We start from the raw sequence: 21,928 nt of genomic DNA, 5'->3' as shown, positions 1-21,928 counted from the left end.
GACAGTAAGAGGAGAGGTCCTAGGACTGAGCCCTGAGGAACCCCGACAGTAAGAGGAGAGGACCTAGGACTGAGCCCTGAGGAACCCCGACAGCAAGAGGAGAGGACCTAGGACTGAGCCCTGAGGAACCCCGACAATAAGAGGAGAGGACCTAGGACTGAACCCTAAGGAACCCCGACAGTAAGAGGAGAGGACCTAGGTCTGAACCCTGAGGAACCCGACAGTAAGAGGAGAGGACCTAGGACTGAACCCTGAGGAACCCCGACAGTAAGAGGAGCGGACCTAGGACTGAGCCCTGAATAACCCTGACAGTAAGAGGAGAGGACCTAGGACTGAATCCTGAGGAACCCCGACAGTAAGAGGAGAGGACCTAGGACTGAACCCTGAGGATCCCCGACAATAAGAGGAAGATTATAGGAAGAAGAGCCGGCAGATGATACAGTGAAGGAGCGTTCAGAGAGGTGTGAGGAGAACCCGGAGAGCGTGGTGTCCTTAAGGTGGATAGAGCAGAGCATAGTGAGGAGGAGCAGGTGATCCGCGGGGTCAGATGCTGCAGAGCTCCAGGGCGGGGTGCATGAAGTGGGCGGGGTGCATGAAGTGGGAGGGGTGCATGAAGTGGGTGGGGTGCATGAAGTGGGCGGGGTGCATGAAGTGGGCGGGGTGCATGAAGTGGGCGGGGTGCATGAAGTGGGTGGGGTGCATGAAGTGGGCGGGATGCATGAAGTGGGTGGGATGCATGAAGTGGGCAGGGTGCATGAAGTGGGCAGGGTGCATGAAGTGGGTGGGATGCATGAAGTGGGCGGGATGCATGAAGTGGGAGGGGTGCATGAAGTGGGCGGGGTACATGAAGTGGGCAGGATGCATGAAGTGGGCGGGATGCATGAAGTGGGAGGGATGCATGAAGTGGGCGGGATGCATGAAGTGGGAGGGATGCATGAAGTGGGCGGGGCGCATGAAGTGGGCGGGGTGCATGAAGTGGGCGGGATGCATGAAGTGGGAGGGGTGCATGAAGTGGGCGGGGTGCATGAAGTGGGCGGGATGCATGAAGTGGGCGGGATGCATGAAGTGGGCGAGGTGCATGAAGTGGGAGGGGTGCATGAAGTGGGCGGGATGCATGAAGTGGGAGGGGTGCATGAAGTGGGCGGGATGCATGAAGTGGGAGGGGTGCATGAAGTGGGCGGGATGCATGAAGTGGGAGGGGTGCATGAAGTGGGCGGGATGCATGAAGTGGGCGGGGTGCATGAAGTGGGCGGGATGCATGAAGTGGGCGGGATGCATGAAGTGGGCGGGATGCATGAAGTGGGAGGGGTGCATGAAGTGGGCGGGGTGCATGAAGTGGGCGGGATGCATGAAGTGGGCGGGATGCATGAAGTGGGAGGGGTGCATGAAGTGGGAGGGGTGCATGAAGTGGGCGGGGTACATGAAGTGGGAGGGGTGCATGAAGTGGGCGGGGTGCATGAAGTGGGCGGGATGCATGAAGTGGGCGGGATGCATGAAGTGGGAGGGATGCATGAAGTGGGTGGGGTGCATGAAGTGGGCGGGATGCATGAAGTGGGCGGGATGCATGAAGTGGGCGGGATGCATGAAGTGGGCGGGGTGCATGAAGTGGGCGGGATGCATGAAGTGGGCGGGATGCATGAAGTGGGCGGGGTCATCTGCAGCCATTCAGAACAATCGCTTCCACTCCATGATCTCTGCTTGCAGGGTAAGTTGCGGTGACCCAGCCCTGCTCACACAGCAGTAAGTTTGCTACAGTGTATCAGCGCAGTCAGCACCCAGCACTATAGGCGTGGGCCCCTGTGATCCCACCCTGGGGGCTGTGCGGGGTGGATCTCGGATCAGAGCAGTATGGGTGGGGGTCCCAGAACCTCTGACAGTGGTCCGGGCTGACAGACCCTCATAAATCTATTCGCCCCTGTATAGGGCACACCAACTGGAAGCTGCTGCTGCGGCGCCTCTTGCCTCGCTGCTTCCCATCCTCATGATCTATTCCTCAGATGTCACCCGGTTCCTGTCGGGCGAGACTTTAATATCAGCCGCCATAAATCACCTCTAGCCGGTGCTGAACGGACCCGTGAGCTCCGCAGCCTCAGACGTGTCCGCCACTAAGTCAGTGAATGGGGACATCGCGCTGATACATTGTAACAGATCAGCAGCTCTGAGCTTCATTCCGCCTGGATTCTATGGGAATGCTCATGTTGTGGGGTCCTCATATCTCGGGGGGGCAGCACTTACTTGCAGACATAAACCTCCAGAGGCTTCTGAGTGTTCGGAGTCATAATCCATGGCGCCATCCGGAAGACCACCCGCTCCGAGAAGATCTGGCTCTAATGGGGGGGGGGGGGCACAAACTTATTAGTCTGCAAATCCCACAGAGCAATGAGCACAAGTCAGAAGTCTCTCCTGACACATGATTGACAGCTGTCAGTCAGAAGACCCCCGCACACTGACTGGCGGTCATAGCACTGGTATTATAGGGCTGTGTGGTACTATATGGCAGTAGTATTACTGGGCGTCATGTGGTAATATTATTGCATCCCCCAATAAGAGCTGTCAGCCCAGAGCTGCTGTTCGCTGACTACACTGCTGCATAGTAACAAACTGGCATTGTGTGGTACTATTATTTTTGACACTATATGGTAGTACTATTACAGTATTATTTTTGGATAATACATGGAGTATTATTTCTGGGAGCTTGGCAGTATTAATTTGGACAGTATTTGGCAGTATTATAACTGGGCATGTGGCAGTATTATGTTTGGGTGCTATATGGAGCATTATTACTGAAAGAGTGTGACAGTATGTCCCATATGGCAGTATTATTATTGGGTGTGTGTGAGTATTATTTTTGGACACTACTAGGCAGTAATATTACTGTGTGTCAGTATTATTTTTGAGCACTATATGGTATCAGAATTACTGGGTGTGTGGCAGTATTATTGTTGGGCACTATATGGAGTATTATTACTGGGTTTGTGTGGTAGTATAATTTTTGGATACTATATGGTAGTATTATTAGTGTGTGCATGACAGTATTATTTTGGTCACCACATGGAGTTTTATTACTGTGGGAAAGTATTATTTTTGGGCACTACGTGGATTGTGTGGAAGTATTATTTTTGGACGCTATATGGCAGTATTATTTCTAGGTGTGTGTGGCAGTATTATTTTTGAGCGCTATAAGTCATTATTTTTGTGTCTGTGTGGAAGTATTGTTTTTGGGCACTACATGGAGTATTATTACTAAATGTGTGTGGGAGTATTATTTTTCAATGCTATATGGTAGTATTATTGCTAGATATGTGTGACAGTGTTATTTTTGGGCACTATATGGAGTAGTATTAGTGTGGCAGTATTATTTTTGAGCGCTATAGGTAAGTATTATTTTTGGGTTTCTGTGACAGTATTATTTTTTGGCACTATATGGAGTAGTATTAGTGTGGCAGTATTATTTTTGAGCTCTATAAGTAAGTATTATTTTTGGGTTTGTGTTGCAGTGTTATTTTTGGGCACTATATGCAGCAGTATTACTGGTTGTGTGTGGCAGTATTATTTTTGGGCACTATATGCAGCAGTATTACTGGTTGTGTGTGGCAGTATTATTTTTGGGCACTATATGCAGCAGTATTACTGGTTGTGTGTGGCAGTGTTATTTTTGGGCACTATATGCAGCAGTATTACTGGTTGTGTGTGGCAGTATTATTTTTGGGCACTATATGCAGCAGTATTACTGGTTGTGTGTGGCAGTATTATTTTTGGGCACTATATGCAGCAGTATTACTGGTTGTGTGTGGCAGTATTATTTTTGGCCACTATATGCAGCAGTATTACTGGTAGTGTGTGGCAGTATTATTTTTGAGGAACCATCTTGTTATACTGTTCCTCTCCCAGTCATCCCCATCACTTACCTCATCTTCCTTTTTGAATAGGAGGTCTATATAAATTAGACCCGAGAAGTCAGCGTCTGGGAACTGGAGACCCTCCACGAAAAAGGGGATTTCATCCAGGTTGTCTCTCTTCACCTCATAGGAGATTTTACCCTTTCCTAAGACATGAACGTACTGATACCCTACAAGAAAGACCCCAACATATCACCATCCCTCCTCCTACCAAGAACAATAATGACATAATGATGGGTGGTAAGAGCATCAGGTTATAGACTGACGGGATCGTTCACAGGCATTCAGGGTGGGAGGGTGGGGCGTCTGTTCATTACACACTTGGGGGCGACCATCCTTTGACGCTCAGGCCAAGTTATCTTTTCATAGACCCTCAAAACATAGACCGACGGGAAAGAGGGGAGTCTGTTCATAGACCCTCAGTGCAGGGGAACCATTTGTTCGTAGACCCTTGTGGCATGAGAGGTGCCCATTCATAGACCCTCAGGACAGGGAGGTGCCCATTCACAGGCCCTCAGGACAGGGAGGTGCCCATTCATAGACCCTCAGGACAGGGAGGTGCCCATTCATAGACTCTCAGGACAGGGAGGTGCCCAGTCATAGACCCTCAGGACAGGGAGGTGCCCAGTCATAGACCCTCAGGACAGGGAGGTGCCCAGTCATAGACCCTCAGGACAGGGAGGTGCCCAGTCATAGACCCTCAGGACAGGGAGGTGCCCATTCACAGGCCCTCAGGACAGGGAGGTGCCCATTCACAGGCCCTCAGGACAGGGAGGTGCCCAGTCATAGACCCTTAGGACAGGGAGGTGCCCAGTCATAGACCCTCAGGACAGGGAGGTGACCATTCATAGACCTTCAGGACAGGGAGGTGCCCATTCATAGACCCTCAGGACAGGGAGGTGCCCATTCATAGACCCTCAGGACAGGGAGGTGCCCATTCATAGACCCTCAGGATAGGGAGGTGCCCATTCATAGAACCTCTGGACTGGGGGGGTGCCCATTCACAGGCCCTTGGGGCAGGCGTGAGTCCCTTCTTAGCCCCCCAGGACAGGGGCTTTATATAGGGAATCCCCGGCATCGTACAGGCACATACTTCTCTTCTGATAGACCCGCAGTCGGTTGGTGTCCGAGGACGAGATCTGCAGGATCACCTTGTGGTCGTCAAAGATCTCGTCAGGTCCCTCCACAGTCAGGATCATGGGGGACATGTCCTTCACATCTGTGGGGAGACGCATGTAAGACCCCGGCCATCATAGTTTGAGGGTACAGCAGTGAGTATGATGATGACGGTCAGTACCAGCAGCATTGGGCGCTCCATCGTCTTCACTGTCAGTAACACCAGAGATGTTCCGGTCGCTGTCACAGTTCACCAGCAGAATGGCGCCTTTACCATCATGTCCCCAAGACCAAGTGTCCTACAGAACGATGACAGGAGACGATGAGACGGCGCCTGTTAGATTATACATAAATATGGGTAGTGGGGGACACGTTACCTTCTCTCTGACCCCGCGGGTCACCGATCCAGTGCGGGAGACGTCCACATCCAGAGAAAGAGCTGAGGACACAAGTCATATGGAGGAACCAAGTCAGAGCATAAAGCATCATCATAGGAGATCCTCTAAGCCCACCTAACCCCAACATCATCCATAGTGACCAGACCCCAACATCATCCATAGTGACCAGACCCCAACACTCATCCATAGTTTCCAGACCCCAACACTCATCCATAGTGACCAGACCCCAACGTCATCCATAATGACCAGACCCCAACACTCATCCATAGTGACCAGACCCCAACGTCATCCATAGTGACCAGACCCCAACATCATCCATAGTGACCAGACCCCAACACTCATCCATAGTGACCAGACCCCAACGTCATCCATAGTGACCAGACGCCAACGTCATCCATAGTGACCAGACGCCAACGTCATCCATAGTGACCAGACCCCAACGTCATCCATAGTGACCAGACCCCAACACTCATCCATAGTGACCAGACCCCAACACTCATCCATAGTGACCAGACCCCAACACTCATCCATAGTGACCAGACCCCAACGTCATCCATAGTGACCAGACCCCAACATCATCCATAGTGACCAGACCCCAACGTCATCCATAGTGACCCAACGTCATCCATAGTGACCAGACCCCAACGTCATCCATAGTGACCAGACCCCAACGTCATCCATAGTGACCAGACCCCAACACTCATCCATAGTGACCAGACCCCAACGTCATCCATAGTGACCCAACGTCATCCATAGTGACCAGACCCCAACGTCATCTATAGTGACCAGACCCCAACGTCATCCATAGTGACCAGACCCCAACACTCATCCATAGTGACCAGACCCCAACGTCATCCATAGTGACCAGACCCCAACATCATCCATAGTGACCAGACCCCAGCATCATCCATAGTGACCAGACCCCAACACTCATCCATAGTGACCAGACCCCAACGTCATCCATAGTGACCAGACGCCAACGTCATCCATAGTGACCAGACCCCAACGTCATCCATAGTGACCAGACCCCAACGTCATCCATAGTGACCAGACCCCAACGTCATCCATAGTGACCAGACCCCAACATCATCTATAGTCCTCACAATCCTCACTTACCAACATTGGTCAGGTACAACATGGCGCTGCCCAGGAGATCTTTACCTTTGGATCCATAATAAGAAACCTTCACCTGAGGCAAAAAATAATAACTAATTATCAAAAGTAAATCCTGCAGATTATTACACCACTGCCCTCTACAGATCTGCAGAACATCACTCCTCCATCTCCTGACAGATACATAGTGATATATCCTGCAGATTATTACACCCCTGACCTTTCTAGAGAAGATGATATAAGATAATATGTTGGGGTCACCTTGCTGTCATTGAGATCTGTGCTGGCCTTTATGGGGGAGACCACAACTTTCTTCACTTTATTTAGAGGCCATTTTTCTCCCTTCTTGGGTTTATCTGCAGCTCTTGGGTCATAAACAATGATGACATCCAATGAGCTTGAACCCCGAACATCAAACGAATCAGCTCCTCGGGGGGCCGAACTAAAAAGCAAGAGAAAGATGAGAACAGAAGATGGTGAATTAGTCGGTCATGGTGAGCAGTGTCGGAGGTGGTCCGTCATGGTGAGCAATGTCGGAGGTGGTCCGTCATGGTGAGCAATGTCGGAGGTGGTCCGTCATGGTGAGCAATGTTGGAGGTGGTCCGTCATGGTGAGCAATGTCGGAGGTGGTCCGTCATGGTGAGCAATGTCGGAGGTGGTCCGTCATGGTGAGCAATGTCGGAGGTGGTCCGTCATGGTGAGCAATGTCGGAGGTGGTCCGTCATAGTGAGCAATGTCGGAGGTGGTCCGTCATGGTGAGCAATGTTGGAGGTGGTCCGTCATGGTGAGCAATGTTGGAGGTGGTCCGTCATGGGGACCAGTGTTGGAGGTGGTCGGTCATGGGGACCAGTGTTGGAGGTGGTCGGTCATGGGGACCAGTGTTGGAGGTGGTCGGTCATGGGGACCAGTGTTGGAGGTAGTCGGTCATGGGGACCAGTGTTGGAGGTGGTCGGTCATGGGGACCAGTGTTGGAGGTGGTCCGTCATGGGGACCAGTGTTGGAGGTGGTCCGTCATGGGGACCAGTGTTGGACCCTCACCCTGTGTTGTCTGAGTAGTATTACGCCCACGAAAGACCCCAGGTCTTCAGAGGCGGTCGATCATGGTGAGCAGTGTCGGAGGCAGTCGGTCATGGTGAGCAGTGTCGGAGGCGGTCGGTCATGATGAGCAGTGTCGGAGGCGGTCGGTCATGGTGAGCAGTGTCGGAGGCGGTCGGTCATGGTGAGCAGTGTCGGAGGCGGTCGGTCATGGTGAGCAGTGTCGGAGGCGGTCGGTCATGGTGAGCAGTGTCGGAGGTGGTCCGTCATGGTGAGCAATGTCAGAGGTGGTCCGTCATGGTGAGCAATGTCGGAGGTGGTCCGTCATGGTGAGCAATGTCGGAGGTGGTCCGTCATGGTGAGCAATGTTGGAGGTGGTCCGTCATGGTGAGCAATGTCGGAGGTGGTCCGTCATGGTGAGCAATGTCGGAGGTGGTCCGTCATGGTGAGCAATGTCGGAGGTGGTCCATCATGTTGAGCAATGTTGGAGGTGGTCCGTCATGGTGAGCAATGTTGGAGGTGGTCGGTCATGGGGACCAGTGTTGGAGGTGGTCGGTCATGGGGACCAGTGTTGGAGGTGGTCGGTCATGGGGACCAGTGTTAGAGGTGGTCGGTCATGGGGACCAGTGTTGGACCCTCACCCTGTGTTGTCTGAGTAGTATTACGCCCACGAAAGACCCCAGGTCTTCAGAGGCGGTCGGTCATGGTGAGCAGTGTCGGAGGCAGTCGGTCATGGTGAGCAGTGTCGGAGGCGGTCGGTCATGATGAGCAGTGTCAGAGGCGGTCGGTCATGGTGAGCAGTGTCGGAGGCGGTCGGTCATGGTGAGCAGTGTCGGAGGCGGTCGGTCATGGTGAGCAGTGTCGGAGGTGGTCCGTCATGGTGAGCAATGTCGGAGGTGGTCCGTCATGGTGAGCAATGTCGGAGGTGGTCCGTCATGGTGAGCAATGTCGGAGGTGGTCCGTCATGGTGAGCAATGTTGGAGGTGGTCCGTCATGGTGAGCAATGTCGGAGGTGGTCCGTCATGGTGAGCAATGTCGGAGGTGGTCCGTCATGGTGAGCAATGTCGGAGGTGGTCCATCATGTTGAGCAATGTTGGAGGTGGTCCGTCATGGTGAGCAATGTTGGAGGTGGTCGGTCATGGGGACCAGTGTTGGAGGTGGTCGGTCATGGGGACCAGTGTTGGAGGTGGTCGGTCATGGGGACCAGTGTTAGAGGTGGTCGGTCATGGGGACCAGTGTTGGACCCTCACCCTGTGTTGTCTGAGTAGTATTACGCCCACGAAAGACCCCAGGTCTTCAGAGGCGGTCGGTCATGGTGAGCAGTGTCGGAGGCAGTCGGTCATGGTGAGCAGTGTCGGAGGCGGTCGGTCATGATGAGCAGTGTCAGAGGCGGTCGGTCATGGTGAGCAGTGTCGGAGGCGGTCGGTCATGGTGAGCAGTGTCGGAGGCGGTCGGTCATGATGAGCAGTGTCGGAGGCGGTCGGTCATGATGAGCAGTGTCGGAGGCAGTCAGTCATGGTGAGCAGTGTCGGAGGCGGTCGGTCATGATGAGCAGTGTCGGAGGCGGTCGGTCATGGTGAGCAGTGTCGGAGGCGGTCGGTCATGGTGAGCAGTGTCGGAGGCGGTCGGTCATGGTGAGCAGTGTCGGAGGCGGTCGGTCATGGTGAGCAGTGTCGGAGGCGGTCGGTCATGGTGAGCAGTGTCAGAGGCGGTCGGTCATGGTGAGCAGTGTCGGAGGCGGTCGGTCATGGTGAGCAGTGTCGGAGGCGGTCGGTCATGATGAGCAGTGTCGGAGGCGGTCGGTCATGGTGAGCAGTGTCGGAGGCGGTCAGTCATGGTGAGCAGTGTTGGAGGCAGTCGGTCATGGTGAGCAGTGTCGGAGGTGGTCGGTCATGGTGAGCAGTGTCGGAGGCAGTCGGTCATGGTGAGCAGTGTCGGAGGCGGTCGGTCATGGTGAGCAGTGTCGGAGGCGGTCGGTCATGGTGAGCAGTGTCGGAGGCGGTCGGTCATGGTGAGCAGTGTCGGAGGCGGTCGGTCATGGTGAGCAGTGTCGGAGGCGGTTGGTCATGGTGAGCAGTGTCGGAGGCGGTCGGTCATGATGAGCAGTGTCGGAGGCGGTCGGTCATGGTGAGCAGTGTCGGAGGCGGTCGGTCATGGTGAGCAGTGTCGGAGGCGGTCGGTCATGGTGAGCAGTGTCGGAGGCGGTCGGTCATGATGAGCAGTGTCGGAGGCGGTCGGTCATGGTGAGCAGTGTCGGAGGCGGTCGGTCATGATGAGCAGTGTCGGAGGCGGTCGGTCATGGTGAGCAGTGTCGGAGGCGGTCGGTCATGATGAGCAGTGTCGGAGGCGGTCGGTCATGGTGAGCAGTGTCGGAGGCGGTCGGTCATGATGAGCAGTGTCGGAGGCGGTCGGTCATGGTGAGTGGTTTTCCTCTGGTCACAGTGTGCAGAGTCGGATGCACGTAGTCGCCGCTCTCATATACATCTCATCATCTGTCATCAGTCCTGTAGAGCTGCGCAGGGGCGGACATATCATTGATGCAATCTGTGCAGTCGCACAGGGGCCCAAGGTGTAAGGGGGCCAGGACCTGCTGTCGGGGATCAGAGGAGATTGGGGCCGAGCACAGATCGTTATCAGCAAACTCCTAAAGCATAAATCAGCGGCAAAAGAAGAAAATAAATTCTTATCAGAGAGGAAGGAGAATTACAGGTCAGCGCAGCGCATCACAGGAGGATACGGGGTGCAGGGTCATGACCTGAGTCTGGACGGTGTGAGCAGAGTCAGGAGCAGAGAGCATGAAGAGTGAGCAGAGTCAGGAGCAGAGAGCATGAAGAGTGAGCAGAGTCAGGAACAGAGAGCGCGAAGAGTGAGCAGAGTCAGGAGCAGAGAGCGCGAAGAGTGAGCAGAGTCAGGAGCAGAGAGCGCGAAGAGTGAGCAGAGTCAGGAGAAGAGAGCGCGAAGAGTGAGCAGAGTCAGGAGCAGAGAGCGCGAAGAGTGAGCAGAGTCAGGAGCAGAGAGCGTGAAGAGTGAGCAGAGTCAGGAGCAGAGAGCGCGAAGAGTGAGCAGAGTCAGGAGCAGAGAGCGCGAAGAGTGAGCAGAGTCAGGAGCAGAGAGCGTGAAGAGTGAGCAGAGTCAGGAGCAGAGAGCGCGAAGAGTGAGCAGAGTCAGGAGCAGAGAGCGCGAAGAGTGAGCAGAGTCTGGAGCAGAGAGCGCGAAGAGTGAGCAGAGTCAGGAGCAGAGAGCGCAAAGAGTTATCAGAGTCAGGAGCAGAGAGCGCGAAGAGTGATCAGAGTCAGGAGCAGAGAGCGCGAAGAGTGATCAGAGTCAGGAGCAGAGAGCGCGAAGAGTGATCAGAGTCAGGAGCAGAGAGCGCGAAGAGTGAGCAGAGTCAGGAGCAGAGAGCGCGAAGAGTGATCAGAGTCAGGAGCAGAGAGCGCGAAGAGTGATCAGAGTCAGGAGCAGAGAGCGCGAAGAGTGATCAGAGTCAGGAGCAGAGAGCGCGAAGAGTGATCAGAGTCAGGAGCAGAGAGCGCGAAGAGTGATCAGAGTCAGGAGCAGAGAGCGCGAAGAGTGATCAGAGTCAGGAGCAGAGAGCGCGAAGAGTGATCAGAGTCAGGAGCAGAGAGCGCGAAGAGTGATCAGAGTCAGGAGCAGAGAGCGCGAAGAGTGAGCAGAGTCAGGAGCAGAGAGCGCGAAGAGTGAGCAGAGTCAGGAGCAGAGAGCGCGAAGAGTGAGCAGAGTCAGGAGCAGAGAGCGCGAAGAGTGAGCAGAGTCAGGAGCAGAGAGCGCGAAGAGTGAGCAGAGTCGGGAGCAGAGAGCGCGAAGAGTGAGCAGAGTCGGGAGCAGAGAGCGCGAAGAGTGAGCAGAGTCGGGAGCAGAGAGCGAGAAGAGTGAGCAGAGTCGGGAGCAGAGAGCGCGAAGAGTGAGCAGAGTCGGGAGCAGAGAGCGCGAAGAGTGAGCAGAGTCGGGAGAAGAGAGCGCGAAGAGTGAGCAGAGTCAGGAGCAGAGAGCGCGAAGAGTGAGCAGAGTCAGGAGCAGAGAGCGCGAAGAGTGAGCAGAGTCAGGAGCAGAGAGCGTGAAGAGTGAGCAGAGTCAGGAGCAGAGAGCGCGAAGAGTGAGCAGAGTCAGGAGCAGAGAGCTTGAAGAGTGAGCAGAGTCAGGAGCAGAGAGCGCGAAGAGTGAGCAGAGTCAGGAGCAGAGAGCGCGAAGAGTGAGCAGAGTCAGGAGCAGAGAGCGCGAAGAGTGAGCAGAGTCAGGAGCAGAGAGCGCGAAGAGTGAGCAGAGTCAGGAGCAGAGAGCGCGAAGAGTGAGCAGAGTCAGGAGCAGAGAGCGCGAAGAGTGAGCAGAGTCAGGAGCAGAGAGCTCGAAGAGTGAGCAGAGTCAGGAGCAGAGAGCGCGAAGAGTGAGCAGAGTCAGGAGAAGAGAGCTTGAAGAGTGAGCAGAGTCAGGAGCAGAGAGCGCGAAGAGTGAGCAGAGTCAGGAGCAGAGAGCTCGAAGAGTGAGCAGAGTCAGGAGCAGAGAGCGCGAAGAGTGAGCAGAGTCAGGAGCAGAGAGCGCGAAGAGTGAGCAGGAGTTACAGACAGGAGATGGTCTCTGTGACTGTCCTGGTTGGAGGAGGCCGTGCCCCCCTGTAAGGAGACACTCACCCCTGAGGAGGCAGAGACCTAGAAGTCACCAGGAGATTGTGGGGGCAGCACCGAGCAGAGAACAGAGAGAGACCACTGTCCGCACCCTGAAGAGGCAGAGAACCAGAGGGGAAGAGACAGGACAGTATCACACAGGATTAGATACACGGCTCAGCAGACAGTATCACACAGGATTAGATACACGGCTCAGCAGACAGTATCACACAGGAGAGGATTAGATACACGGCTCAGCAGAAAGTATCACACAGGATAGGATTAGATACACGGCTCAGCAGACAGTATCACACAGGAGAGGATTAGATACACAGCTCAGCAGACAGTATCACACAGGAGAGGATTAGATACATGGCTCAGCAGAAAGTATCACAAAGGAGAGGATTAGATACACGGCTCAGCAGAAAGTATCACACAGGAGAGGATTAGATACACGGCTCAGCAGACAGTATCACACAGGATAGGATTAGATACACAGCTCAGCAGACAGTATCACACAGGAGAGGATTAGATACATGGCTCAGCAGAAAGTATCACACAGGATAGGATTAGATACACGGCTCAGCAGACAGTATCACACAGGAGAGGATTAGATACATGGCTCAGCAGAAAGTATCACACAGGATAGGATTAGATACACGGCTCAGCTGACAGTATCACACAGGAGAGGATTAGATACACGGCTCAGCAGACAGTATCACACAGGAGAGGATTAGATACACGGCTCAGCTGACAGTATCACACAGGAGAGGATTAGATACACGGCTCAGCACACAGTATCACACAGGAGAGGATTAGATACACAGCTCAGCAGACGGTATCACACAGGATAGGATTAGATACACAGCTCAGCAGACGGTATCACACAGGAGAGGATTAGATACACGGCTCAGCAGACAGTATCACACAGGATAGGATTAGATACACGGCTCAGCTGACAGTATCACACAGGAGAGGATTAGATACACGGCTCAGCACACAGTATCACACAGGAGAGGATTAGATACACGGCTCAGCAGACAGTATCACACAGGAGAGGATTAGATACACTGCTCAGCAGACAGTATCACACAGGATAGGATTAGATACACAGCTCAGCAGTCAGTATCACACAGGATAGGATTAGATACACGGCCCAGCAGACAGTATCACACAGGAGAGGATTAGATACACGGCTCAGCAGACAGTATCACACAGGATAGGATTAGATACACGGCTCAGCAGACAGTATCACACAGGAGAGGATTAGATACACGGCTCAGCAGACAGTATCACACAGGATAGGATTAGATACACAGCTCAGCAGTCAGTATCACACAGGAGAGGATTAGATACACGGCTCAGCAGACAGTATCACACAGGAGAGGATTAGATACACGGCTCAGCAGACAATATCACACAGGAGAGGATTAGATACACGGCTCAGCAGACAGTATCACACAGGAGAGGATTAGATACACGGCTCAGCAGACAGTATCACACAGGAGAGGATTAGATACACGGCTCAGCAGACAGTATCACACAGGATAGGATTAGATACACAGCTCAGCAGTCAGTATCACACAGGAGAGGATTAGATACACGGCTCAGCAGACAATATCACACAGGAGAGGATTAGATACACGGCTCAGCAGACAGTATCACACAGGAGAGGATTAGATACACGGCTCAGCAGACAGTATCACACAGGAGAGGATTAGATACACGACTCAGCAGACAATATCACACAGGAGAGGATTAGATACACGGCTCAGCAGACAGTATCACACAGGAGAGGATTAGATACACGGCTCAGCAGACAGTATCACACAGGATAGGATTAGATACACGGCTCAGCAGACAGTATCACACAGGAGAGGATTAGATACACGGCTCAGCAGACAGTATCACACAGGATAGGATTAGATACACAGCTCAGCAGTCAGTATCACACAGGAGAGGATTAGATACATGGCTCATCAGACAGTATGACACAGGATAGGATTAGATACACGGCTCAGCAGACAGTATCACACAGGAGAGGATTAGATACACGGCTCAGCAGACAGTATCACACAGGAGAGGATTAGATACACGGCTCAGCAGACAGTATCACACAGGATAGGATTAGATACACAGCTCAGCAGTCAGTATCACACAGGAGAGGATTAGATACACGGCTCAGCAGACAATATCACACAGGAGAGGATTAGATACACGGCTCAGCAGACAGTATCACACAGGAGAGGATTAGATACACGGCTCAGCAGACAGTATCACACAGGAGAGGATTAGATACACGACTCAGCAGACAATATCACACAGGAGAGGATTAGATACACGGCTCAGCAGACAGTATCACACAGGAGAGGATTAGATACACGGCTCAGCAGACAGTATCACACAGGATAGGATTAGATACACGGCTCAGCAGACAGTATCACACAGGAGAGGATTAGATACACGGCTCAGCAGACAGTATCACACAGGATAGGATTAGATACACAGCTCAGCAGTCAGTATCACACAGGAGAGGATTAGATACATGGCTCATCAGACAGTATGACACAGGATAGGATTAGATACACGGCTCAGCAGACAGTATCACACAGGAGAGGATTAGATACACGGCTCAGCAGACAGTATCACACAGGAGAGGATTAGATACACGGCTCAGCAGACAGTATCACACAGGAGAGGATTAGATACACGGCTCAGTAGACAGTATCACACAGGATAGGATTATATACACGGCTCAGTAGACGGTATCACACAGGATAGGATTAGATACACGGCTCAGTAGACGGTATCACACAGGATAGGATTAGATACACGGCTCAGTAGACGGTATCACACAGGATAGGATTAGATACACGGCTCAGCAGACAATATCACACAGGAGAGGATTAGATACACGGCTCAGCAGACAGTATCACACAGGAGAGGATTAGATACACGGCTCAGTAGACAGTATCACACAGGATAGGATTAGATACACGGCTCAGTAGACGGTATCACACAGGAGAGGATTAGATACACGGCTCAGTAGACAGTATCACACAGGAGAGGATTAGATACACGGCTCAGCAGACGGTATCACACAGGATAGGATTAGATACACGGCTCAGTAGACGGTATCACACAGGATAGGATTAGATACACGGCTCAGCAGACAGTATCACACAGGAGAGGATTAGATACACGGCTCAGCAGACAGTATCACACAGGATAGGATTAGATACACGGCTCAGTAGACAGTATCACACAGGATAGGATTAGATACACGGCTCAGTAGACGGTATCACACAGGATAGGATTAGATACACGGCTCAGTAGACGGTATCACACAGGAGAGGATTAGATACACGGCTCAGTAGACGGTATCACACAGGATAGGATTAGATACATGGCTCAGCAGACAGTATCACACAGGAGAGGATTAGATACACGGCTCAGCAGACAGTATCACACAGGATAGGATTAGATACACGGCTCCGCAGACAGTATCACACAGGATAGGATTAGATACACGGCTCAGCAGACAGTATCACACAAGATAGGATTAGATACACGGCTCAGCAGACAGTATCACACAGGATAGGATTAGATACACGACTCAGCAGACGGTATCACACAGGAGAGGATTAGATACACAGCTCAGCAGACGGTATCACACAGGATAGGATTAGATACACAGCTCAGCAGACAGTATCACACAGGAGAGGATTAGATACACAGCTCAGCAGACGGTATCACACAGGATAGGATTAGATACACAGCTCAGCAGACAGTATCACACAGGAGAGGATTAGATACACGACTCAGCAGACGGTATCACACAGGAGAGGATTAGATACACGGCTCAGCAGACAGTATCACACAGGATAGGATTAGATACACAGCTCAGCAGACGGTATCACACAGGATAGGATTAGATACACGGCTCAGCAGACAGTATCACACAGGATAGGATTAGATACACGGCTCAGCAGACAGTATCACACAGGAGAGGATTAGATACACGGCTCAGCAGACGGTATCACACAGAAGAGGATTAGGTACACGGCTCAGCAGACAGTATCACACAGGAGAGGATTAGATACACGGCTCAGAAGACAGTATCACACAGGAGAGGATTAGATACACGGCTCAGCAGACAGTATCACACAGGAGAGGATTAGATACACGGCTCAGTAGACAGTATCACACAGGAGAGGATTAGATACACGGCTCAGTAGACAGTATCACACAGGATAGGATTAGATACACGGCTCAGCAGACAGTATCACACAGGAGAGGATTAGATACACGGCTCAGAAGACAGTATCACACAGGATAGGATTAGATACACGGCTCAGCAGACAGTATCACACAGGAGAGGATTAGATACACGGCTCAGTAGACAGTATCACACAGGATAGGATTAGATACACGGCTCAGCAGACAGTATCACACAGGAGAGGATTAGATACACGGCTCAGCAGACAGTATCACACAGGATAGGATTAGATACACGGCTCAGCAGACAGTATCACACAGGAGAGGATTAGATACATGGCTCAGCAGACAGTATCACACAGGAGAGGATTAGATACATGGCTCAGCAGACAGTATCACACAGGAGAGGATTAGATACATGGCTCAGCAGACAGTATCACACAGGAGAGGATTAGATACACGGCTCAGCAGACAGTATCACACAGGAGAGGATTAGATACATGGCTCAGCAGACAGTATCACACAGGAGAGGATTAGATACACGGCTCAGCAGACAGTATCACACAGGAGAGGATTAGATACACTGCTCAGCAGACAGTATCACACAGGAGAGGATTAGATACACTGCTCAGCAGACAGTATCACACAGGAGAGGATTAGATACACAGCTCAGCAGACAGTATCACACAGGAGAGGATTAGATACACAGCTCAGCAGACAGTATCACACAGGAGAGGATTAGATACACTGCTCAGCAGACAGTATCACACAGGATAGGATTAGATACACTGCTCAGCAGACAGTATCACACAGGAGAGGATTAGATACACAGCTCAGCAGACAGTATCACACAGGAGAGGATTAGATACACTGCTCAGCAGACAGTATCACACAGGAGAGGATTAGATACACAGCTCAGCAGACAGTATCACACAGGAGAGGATTAGATACACAGCTCAGCAGACAGTATCACACAGGAGAGGATTAGATACACTGCTCAGCAGACAGTATCACACAGGAGAGGATTAGATACACGGCTCAGCAGACGGTATCACACAGGATAGGATTAGATACAGGCTCAGCAGACAGTATCAGACAGGATAGGATTAGATACACGGCTCAGCAGACAGTATCACACAGGATAGGATTAGATACACGGCTCAGCAGACAGTATCACACAGGAGAGGATTAGATACACGGCTCAGCAGACAGTATCACACAGGAGAGGATTAGATACACGGCTCAGCAGACAGTATCACACAGGAGAGGATTAGATACACGGCTCAGCAGACGGTATCACACAGGATAGGATTAGATACAGGCTCAGCAGACAGTATCACACAGGAGAGGATTAGATACACGGCTCAGCAGATGGTATCACACAGGAGAGGATTAGATACACGGCTCAGCAGACAGTATCACACAGGAGAGGATTAGATACACGGCTCAGCAGACAGTGTCACACAGGAGAGGATTAGATACACGGCTCAGCAGACAGTATCACACAGGAGAGGATTAGATACACGGCTCAGTAGACGGTATCACACAGGATTAGATACAGTTTCGCACGCTGGGACCTGCCCTGCTTCCGGTTCTTCATTATTTTTCAGTCATTTCTATAAATTTTGAAAACCGAGAGCGACAACAAGGAGCCGCCATCATGTCCTCCGTCCGCACCCCTCCCCCACATCTATAAAACCGCCAGATCTGCGGATCATAGGAAGCAACAAGCGACTGCAGCACAATGAAAGTATTTATATGTCGTAAACCCCGATGATTTATGTAAGAAACCTGTAATTACCGGATACGGGGAGTAATACCCATTGTACGTGTAAGGATGTGGACATGCTCTAAAAGAAACACGTTTACAGTTATGTGGTGGAACGTGAAATATAATATATAATGTGAATAGTGGGATGTCTTAATGGTGTGTGTAGTCTGACCATAGGAACATTTGAAGTTAATATTTGGGACTAGCCCAGAATGGGAGGGGCTGAGTTGCAGGGAAAGTGACAGTTTTGCTGTCAGAGAGTCAGATAGGGCCTAGAGTGCACAGTGAGAGGGTCTACAGGTCCAGGGTGAGCAGTGCTGTATTCTGGGGTGAACCTAAGTGAGAGGAGACCGGATAGAAGGGATAGCAAGATCCGGAGCAGAAGTGACAGAGACAGAGTAACGGGTCCACCGTGCCGCGAGACCCCGAGCTTATAACACTGGAAGGTAACGGGCCTGAACAGGACTGATCCGTAGGACGAGTAAAGTGTCCCGGGCAGGAATTCTAGAGCACCAGCATTATTGGCCATACTGGCACCCTAAAAGGGAAAGGAGGACACGGGACCGCAAGACAACTAAAGGACTCTTGTTAATCAGGACTGTAGAGTTGTGGTGAAGTCGTGAGAAACAGCGGACACAGAGCACGAGGGAAGAGGAAGGAAGGAAACTGGGGAAAGGAAACGGCCATAAGACTTTGTGCCGCTATGTCCTGTATATGATCCCCACCAAATCCCCATTCAGTAAAGAGTTTATTTTTGAACGGTGGTCTCCCTCATTAAACTGTGAAACATCTGGTCCTGACCAACCAGCAACAACGGTTACATGCGGCCTGTACAGGGGTAGTACCCTCACAAAACAAGTCCACACACCCAGCCAGGACCCTCAATCCCATGTAATGTGTCGGGGCGCAGGAGACGAGTGCCTCACCCCCGGCTACCACCCTGCACCACATTACATACAGGACAGGAGGAGTGGTACTGTGCAGTGTATATATACAGGAGGAGTGGTACTGTGCAGTGTATATATACAGGACAGGAGGAGAGGTACTGTGCAGTGTATATATACAGGACAGGAGGAGTGGTACTGTGCAGTGTATATATACAGGAGGAGTGGTACTGTGCAGTGTATATATACAGGACAGGAGGAGTGGTACTGTGCAGTGTATATATACAGGAGGAGTGGTACTGTGCAGTGTATATATACAGGACAGGAGGAGAGGTACTGTGCAGTGTATATATACAGGACAGGAGGAGTGGTACTGTGCAGTGTATATATACAGGAGGAGTGGTACTGTGCAGTGTATATATACAGGACAGGAGGAGTGGTACTGTGCAGTGTATATATACAGGAGGAGTGGTACTGTGCAGTGTATATATACAGGACAGGAGGAGTGGTACTGTGCAGTGTATATATACAGGAGGAGTGGTACTGTGCAGTGTATATATACAGGAGGAGTGGTACTGTGCAGTGTATATATACAGGAGGAGTGGTACTGTACAGTGTATATACACAGGACAGGAGGAGTGGTGCTGAGAGTAGCAGCTGTCTGTGGAGCTCAAGCACTTCCAGGAGGAGGGTTGTCGTCTGCCTCTCTTCTCCCCAGGGAGAGGCAGGCTTACTGGGAGGCCGGCATGGCTTCCCAGCCTCCTATCCCCCGGTCTATGCCGGCGGGGGAGAAGGAGCCTCAACAACCGGCCCAGGAGGGAGTGAGGAGATCGGGAAGGGTGAGGAAGAATACATCCACCTGCTCCAACCCCGAGACTGTTCACCGCCAGCCCAGAGAGGGAGACCGGGGCACCCCAGGCCCCAGGAACAAGAGCCCAGCAAGATCCTGGGGGGAGATGAGCTCCAGCGAGTCCACAAGTTCCTTCTCCTCCCGAGTGGTCTCCACGTTGCGAGAGTACGAGGACGCCGGCAAAGCACTAACCCAGCTGAAAGAGGAGCTGAGGGAGGCCCGGGTCCTGAACACCCGGGCGTCCAACAAGGAGAGACCCGCGACCTCCCAGAGGGTTAAAGCCCTCAGAGACGAGGTGGTCAGGTTAGTGCTCCTCCGGGAGGGGATTGAGAAAAGCGCAGGTCCCTTCCTGGAGAGGTTTAAGAACCAGCGGCGGTTCTCAGAAATGAAGGGGTTAAACACCTCAGGAGAACCGCCAGCCGGCGTCCTTAGTGAAGAGGAGGAGGAGGATGAAGAGGTGACTGGAGTCTCAGTTGCTGGAGCCAGTGAGGGGCAGAGCCGGAGCTCAAGTGGTCTCCCTGCAGGGCAGAGGACTCCCACAGCAGAGGCTGGAGTGTCGGGGGAGGAGGAGGAAGGAGGACTGCTGAGGGAGATCCGACTGCTGGAGTCTCCAGTGGACCTGACGCGGTTTTCCTTCGGTGAGGACAAACCAGTGGAGGAGACAGGGAAGAGGAAGAAGAAGAAGACCGGAGGAGCTGCACAGGAGGTGGTGAGTTATAAGTATGTACCAATGTCTGATGTTGCACCTGCCACCTTCTGTTTAAACCCCACCAAACCTAAAGGCACGGGCTCTGCAGTGGGCTCGAGGCAGAGGCAAGGTGGGGAGAGGAGGAGGACGTCCGGCGATGCTGCCATCTGTGCGGGGAACAGTGCAGGGGGCGAGGCTGTGGAGGTACTCACAGCGCCGGACATAGGGAGTTCTGTGGAGTTTCCCACCCTGCCCTCTGCGGCTAAGCCGGTTATCACCGGGGCTGGGGGGGCAGGGAAGGATGTGAAAAACACATCAGCAAAGAACACTGGGCACACTGCTGCGACAGGGGGGCAGTGTGCCCCAGCGCCCAAAAAGGACACTAAGACCCCAAAGTCTGTGGGTGCAGGGCGGGCAGAGGTGCCGAGAAAACAGTCTGCCCAGCACAAGGACCAAAATGCTGCAGTAGGGGGGCGGGGCGCTCCAGCAGACGACCTGCAGAAAGCCAGCAGCAACCAAAGGGAAACGGGTGTGGTGCTGCAGGGAAAGGAGTCTCTGGAAGTGCTCCCCTCCCCCGGCCCAGCAGGTGTGAGTGCAGAGACACCAGACACAAGGGAGGAAGGAATGGAGGTGACTGTGGAAGGTGCAGAGAACAGCAGAGGTAATGGGGTGACAAGTAAAGAGAATAGAAATAGTGGTGTAGTGAATGATGGGAGTAATGGTGGAGCAGATGGTGAGAGTAATGGTGGAGCAGATGATGAGAGTAGTAGGAATGGTGGAATTAGTGGTACAGTGAATGATGATGCAGCAAATGGTGGGGGTAGTGGTGCAGTGAATGATGATGTAGCAAATGGTGGGGGTAGTGGTGGAATGAATGCTGGGAGTTGTGGGAATGGTGGGAGTTGTGGTGTAGCAAATGTTGGGGGTAGTGGTGTAATGAATGGTGGGAGTAATGGTCCTGCGAATGGTGTGAGTAGTAGTGGAGTGAACGATGGGAGTAATGGTCCTGCGAATGGTGTGAATAGTACTGGAGTGAATGGTGGGAGCAGCACTGGTGTTGGTGGGGGGGAAGTAGGTGCTGGTCCCGCTGCCCCCCCAGCATTGGCGGGGGCTTCAGCCCAAAGCTATTCAGAAGCTGTCAGTGCTGGGGGTAGTAGTGCGCCCTCGTCTGGTGGCCCTGGGGATGGTGACTTGCAACAGCAGCTCCTGGACGCCCTGAGGAGAGGGGAGAGCTCCATCACTGTAGAGGGGAGGGAGGTTGATCTGTCTTTCTGGATAGAGAGACATGGTCTTTCAGCCTTCCGAGATAGAGGGGCAGAGACTGTCTGGTCTCTGCC

General features: G+C 52.4%; 1 protein-coding gene across 2 annotated transcripts in view; it reads right to left on the bottom strand.

The window, feature by feature from the left end:
• LOC141172202 (protein-arginine deiminase type-1-like) overlaps positions 1 to 21,928 on the bottom strand; it is a 138,328-nt gene that overhangs the window by 63,086 nt on the left and 53,314 nt on the right. For both annotated transcript variants that reach the window (XM_073656151.1, XM_073656152.1), the window contains exons 2-8: positions 6,788 to 6,968; positions 6,530 to 6,602; positions 5,393 to 5,454; positions 5,197 to 5,314; positions 4,993 to 5,118; positions 3,909 to 4,069; positions 2,236 to 2,327 (exon numbers count right to left, since the gene is read on the bottom strand). In XM_073656151.1, the coding sequence (XP_073512252.1) occupies positions 2,236 to 2,327; positions 3,909 to 4,069; positions 4,993 to 5,118; positions 5,197 to 5,314; positions 5,393 to 5,454; positions 6,530 to 6,602; positions 6,788 to 6,968 (813 nt within the window). The remainder of the gene's footprint in view (positions 1 to 2,235; positions 2,328 to 3,908; positions 4,070 to 4,992; positions 5,119 to 5,196; positions 5,315 to 5,392; positions 5,455 to 6,529; positions 6,603 to 6,787; positions 6,969 to 21,928) is intronic.

The sequence above is a fragment of the Phyllobates terribilis genome, unplaced genomic scaffold (assembly GCF_046119375.1).
Source record: "Phyllobates terribilis strain yellow unplaced genomic scaffold, ASM4611937v1 Scaffold_12__6_contigs__length_324123572, whole genome shotgun sequence".
NCBI classification, from domain to species: Eukaryota; Metazoa; Chordata; class Amphibia; order Anura; family Dendrobatidae; genus Phyllobates; species Phyllobates terribilis.
This window is presented reverse-complemented; position numbering and strand designations above follow the sequence as displayed.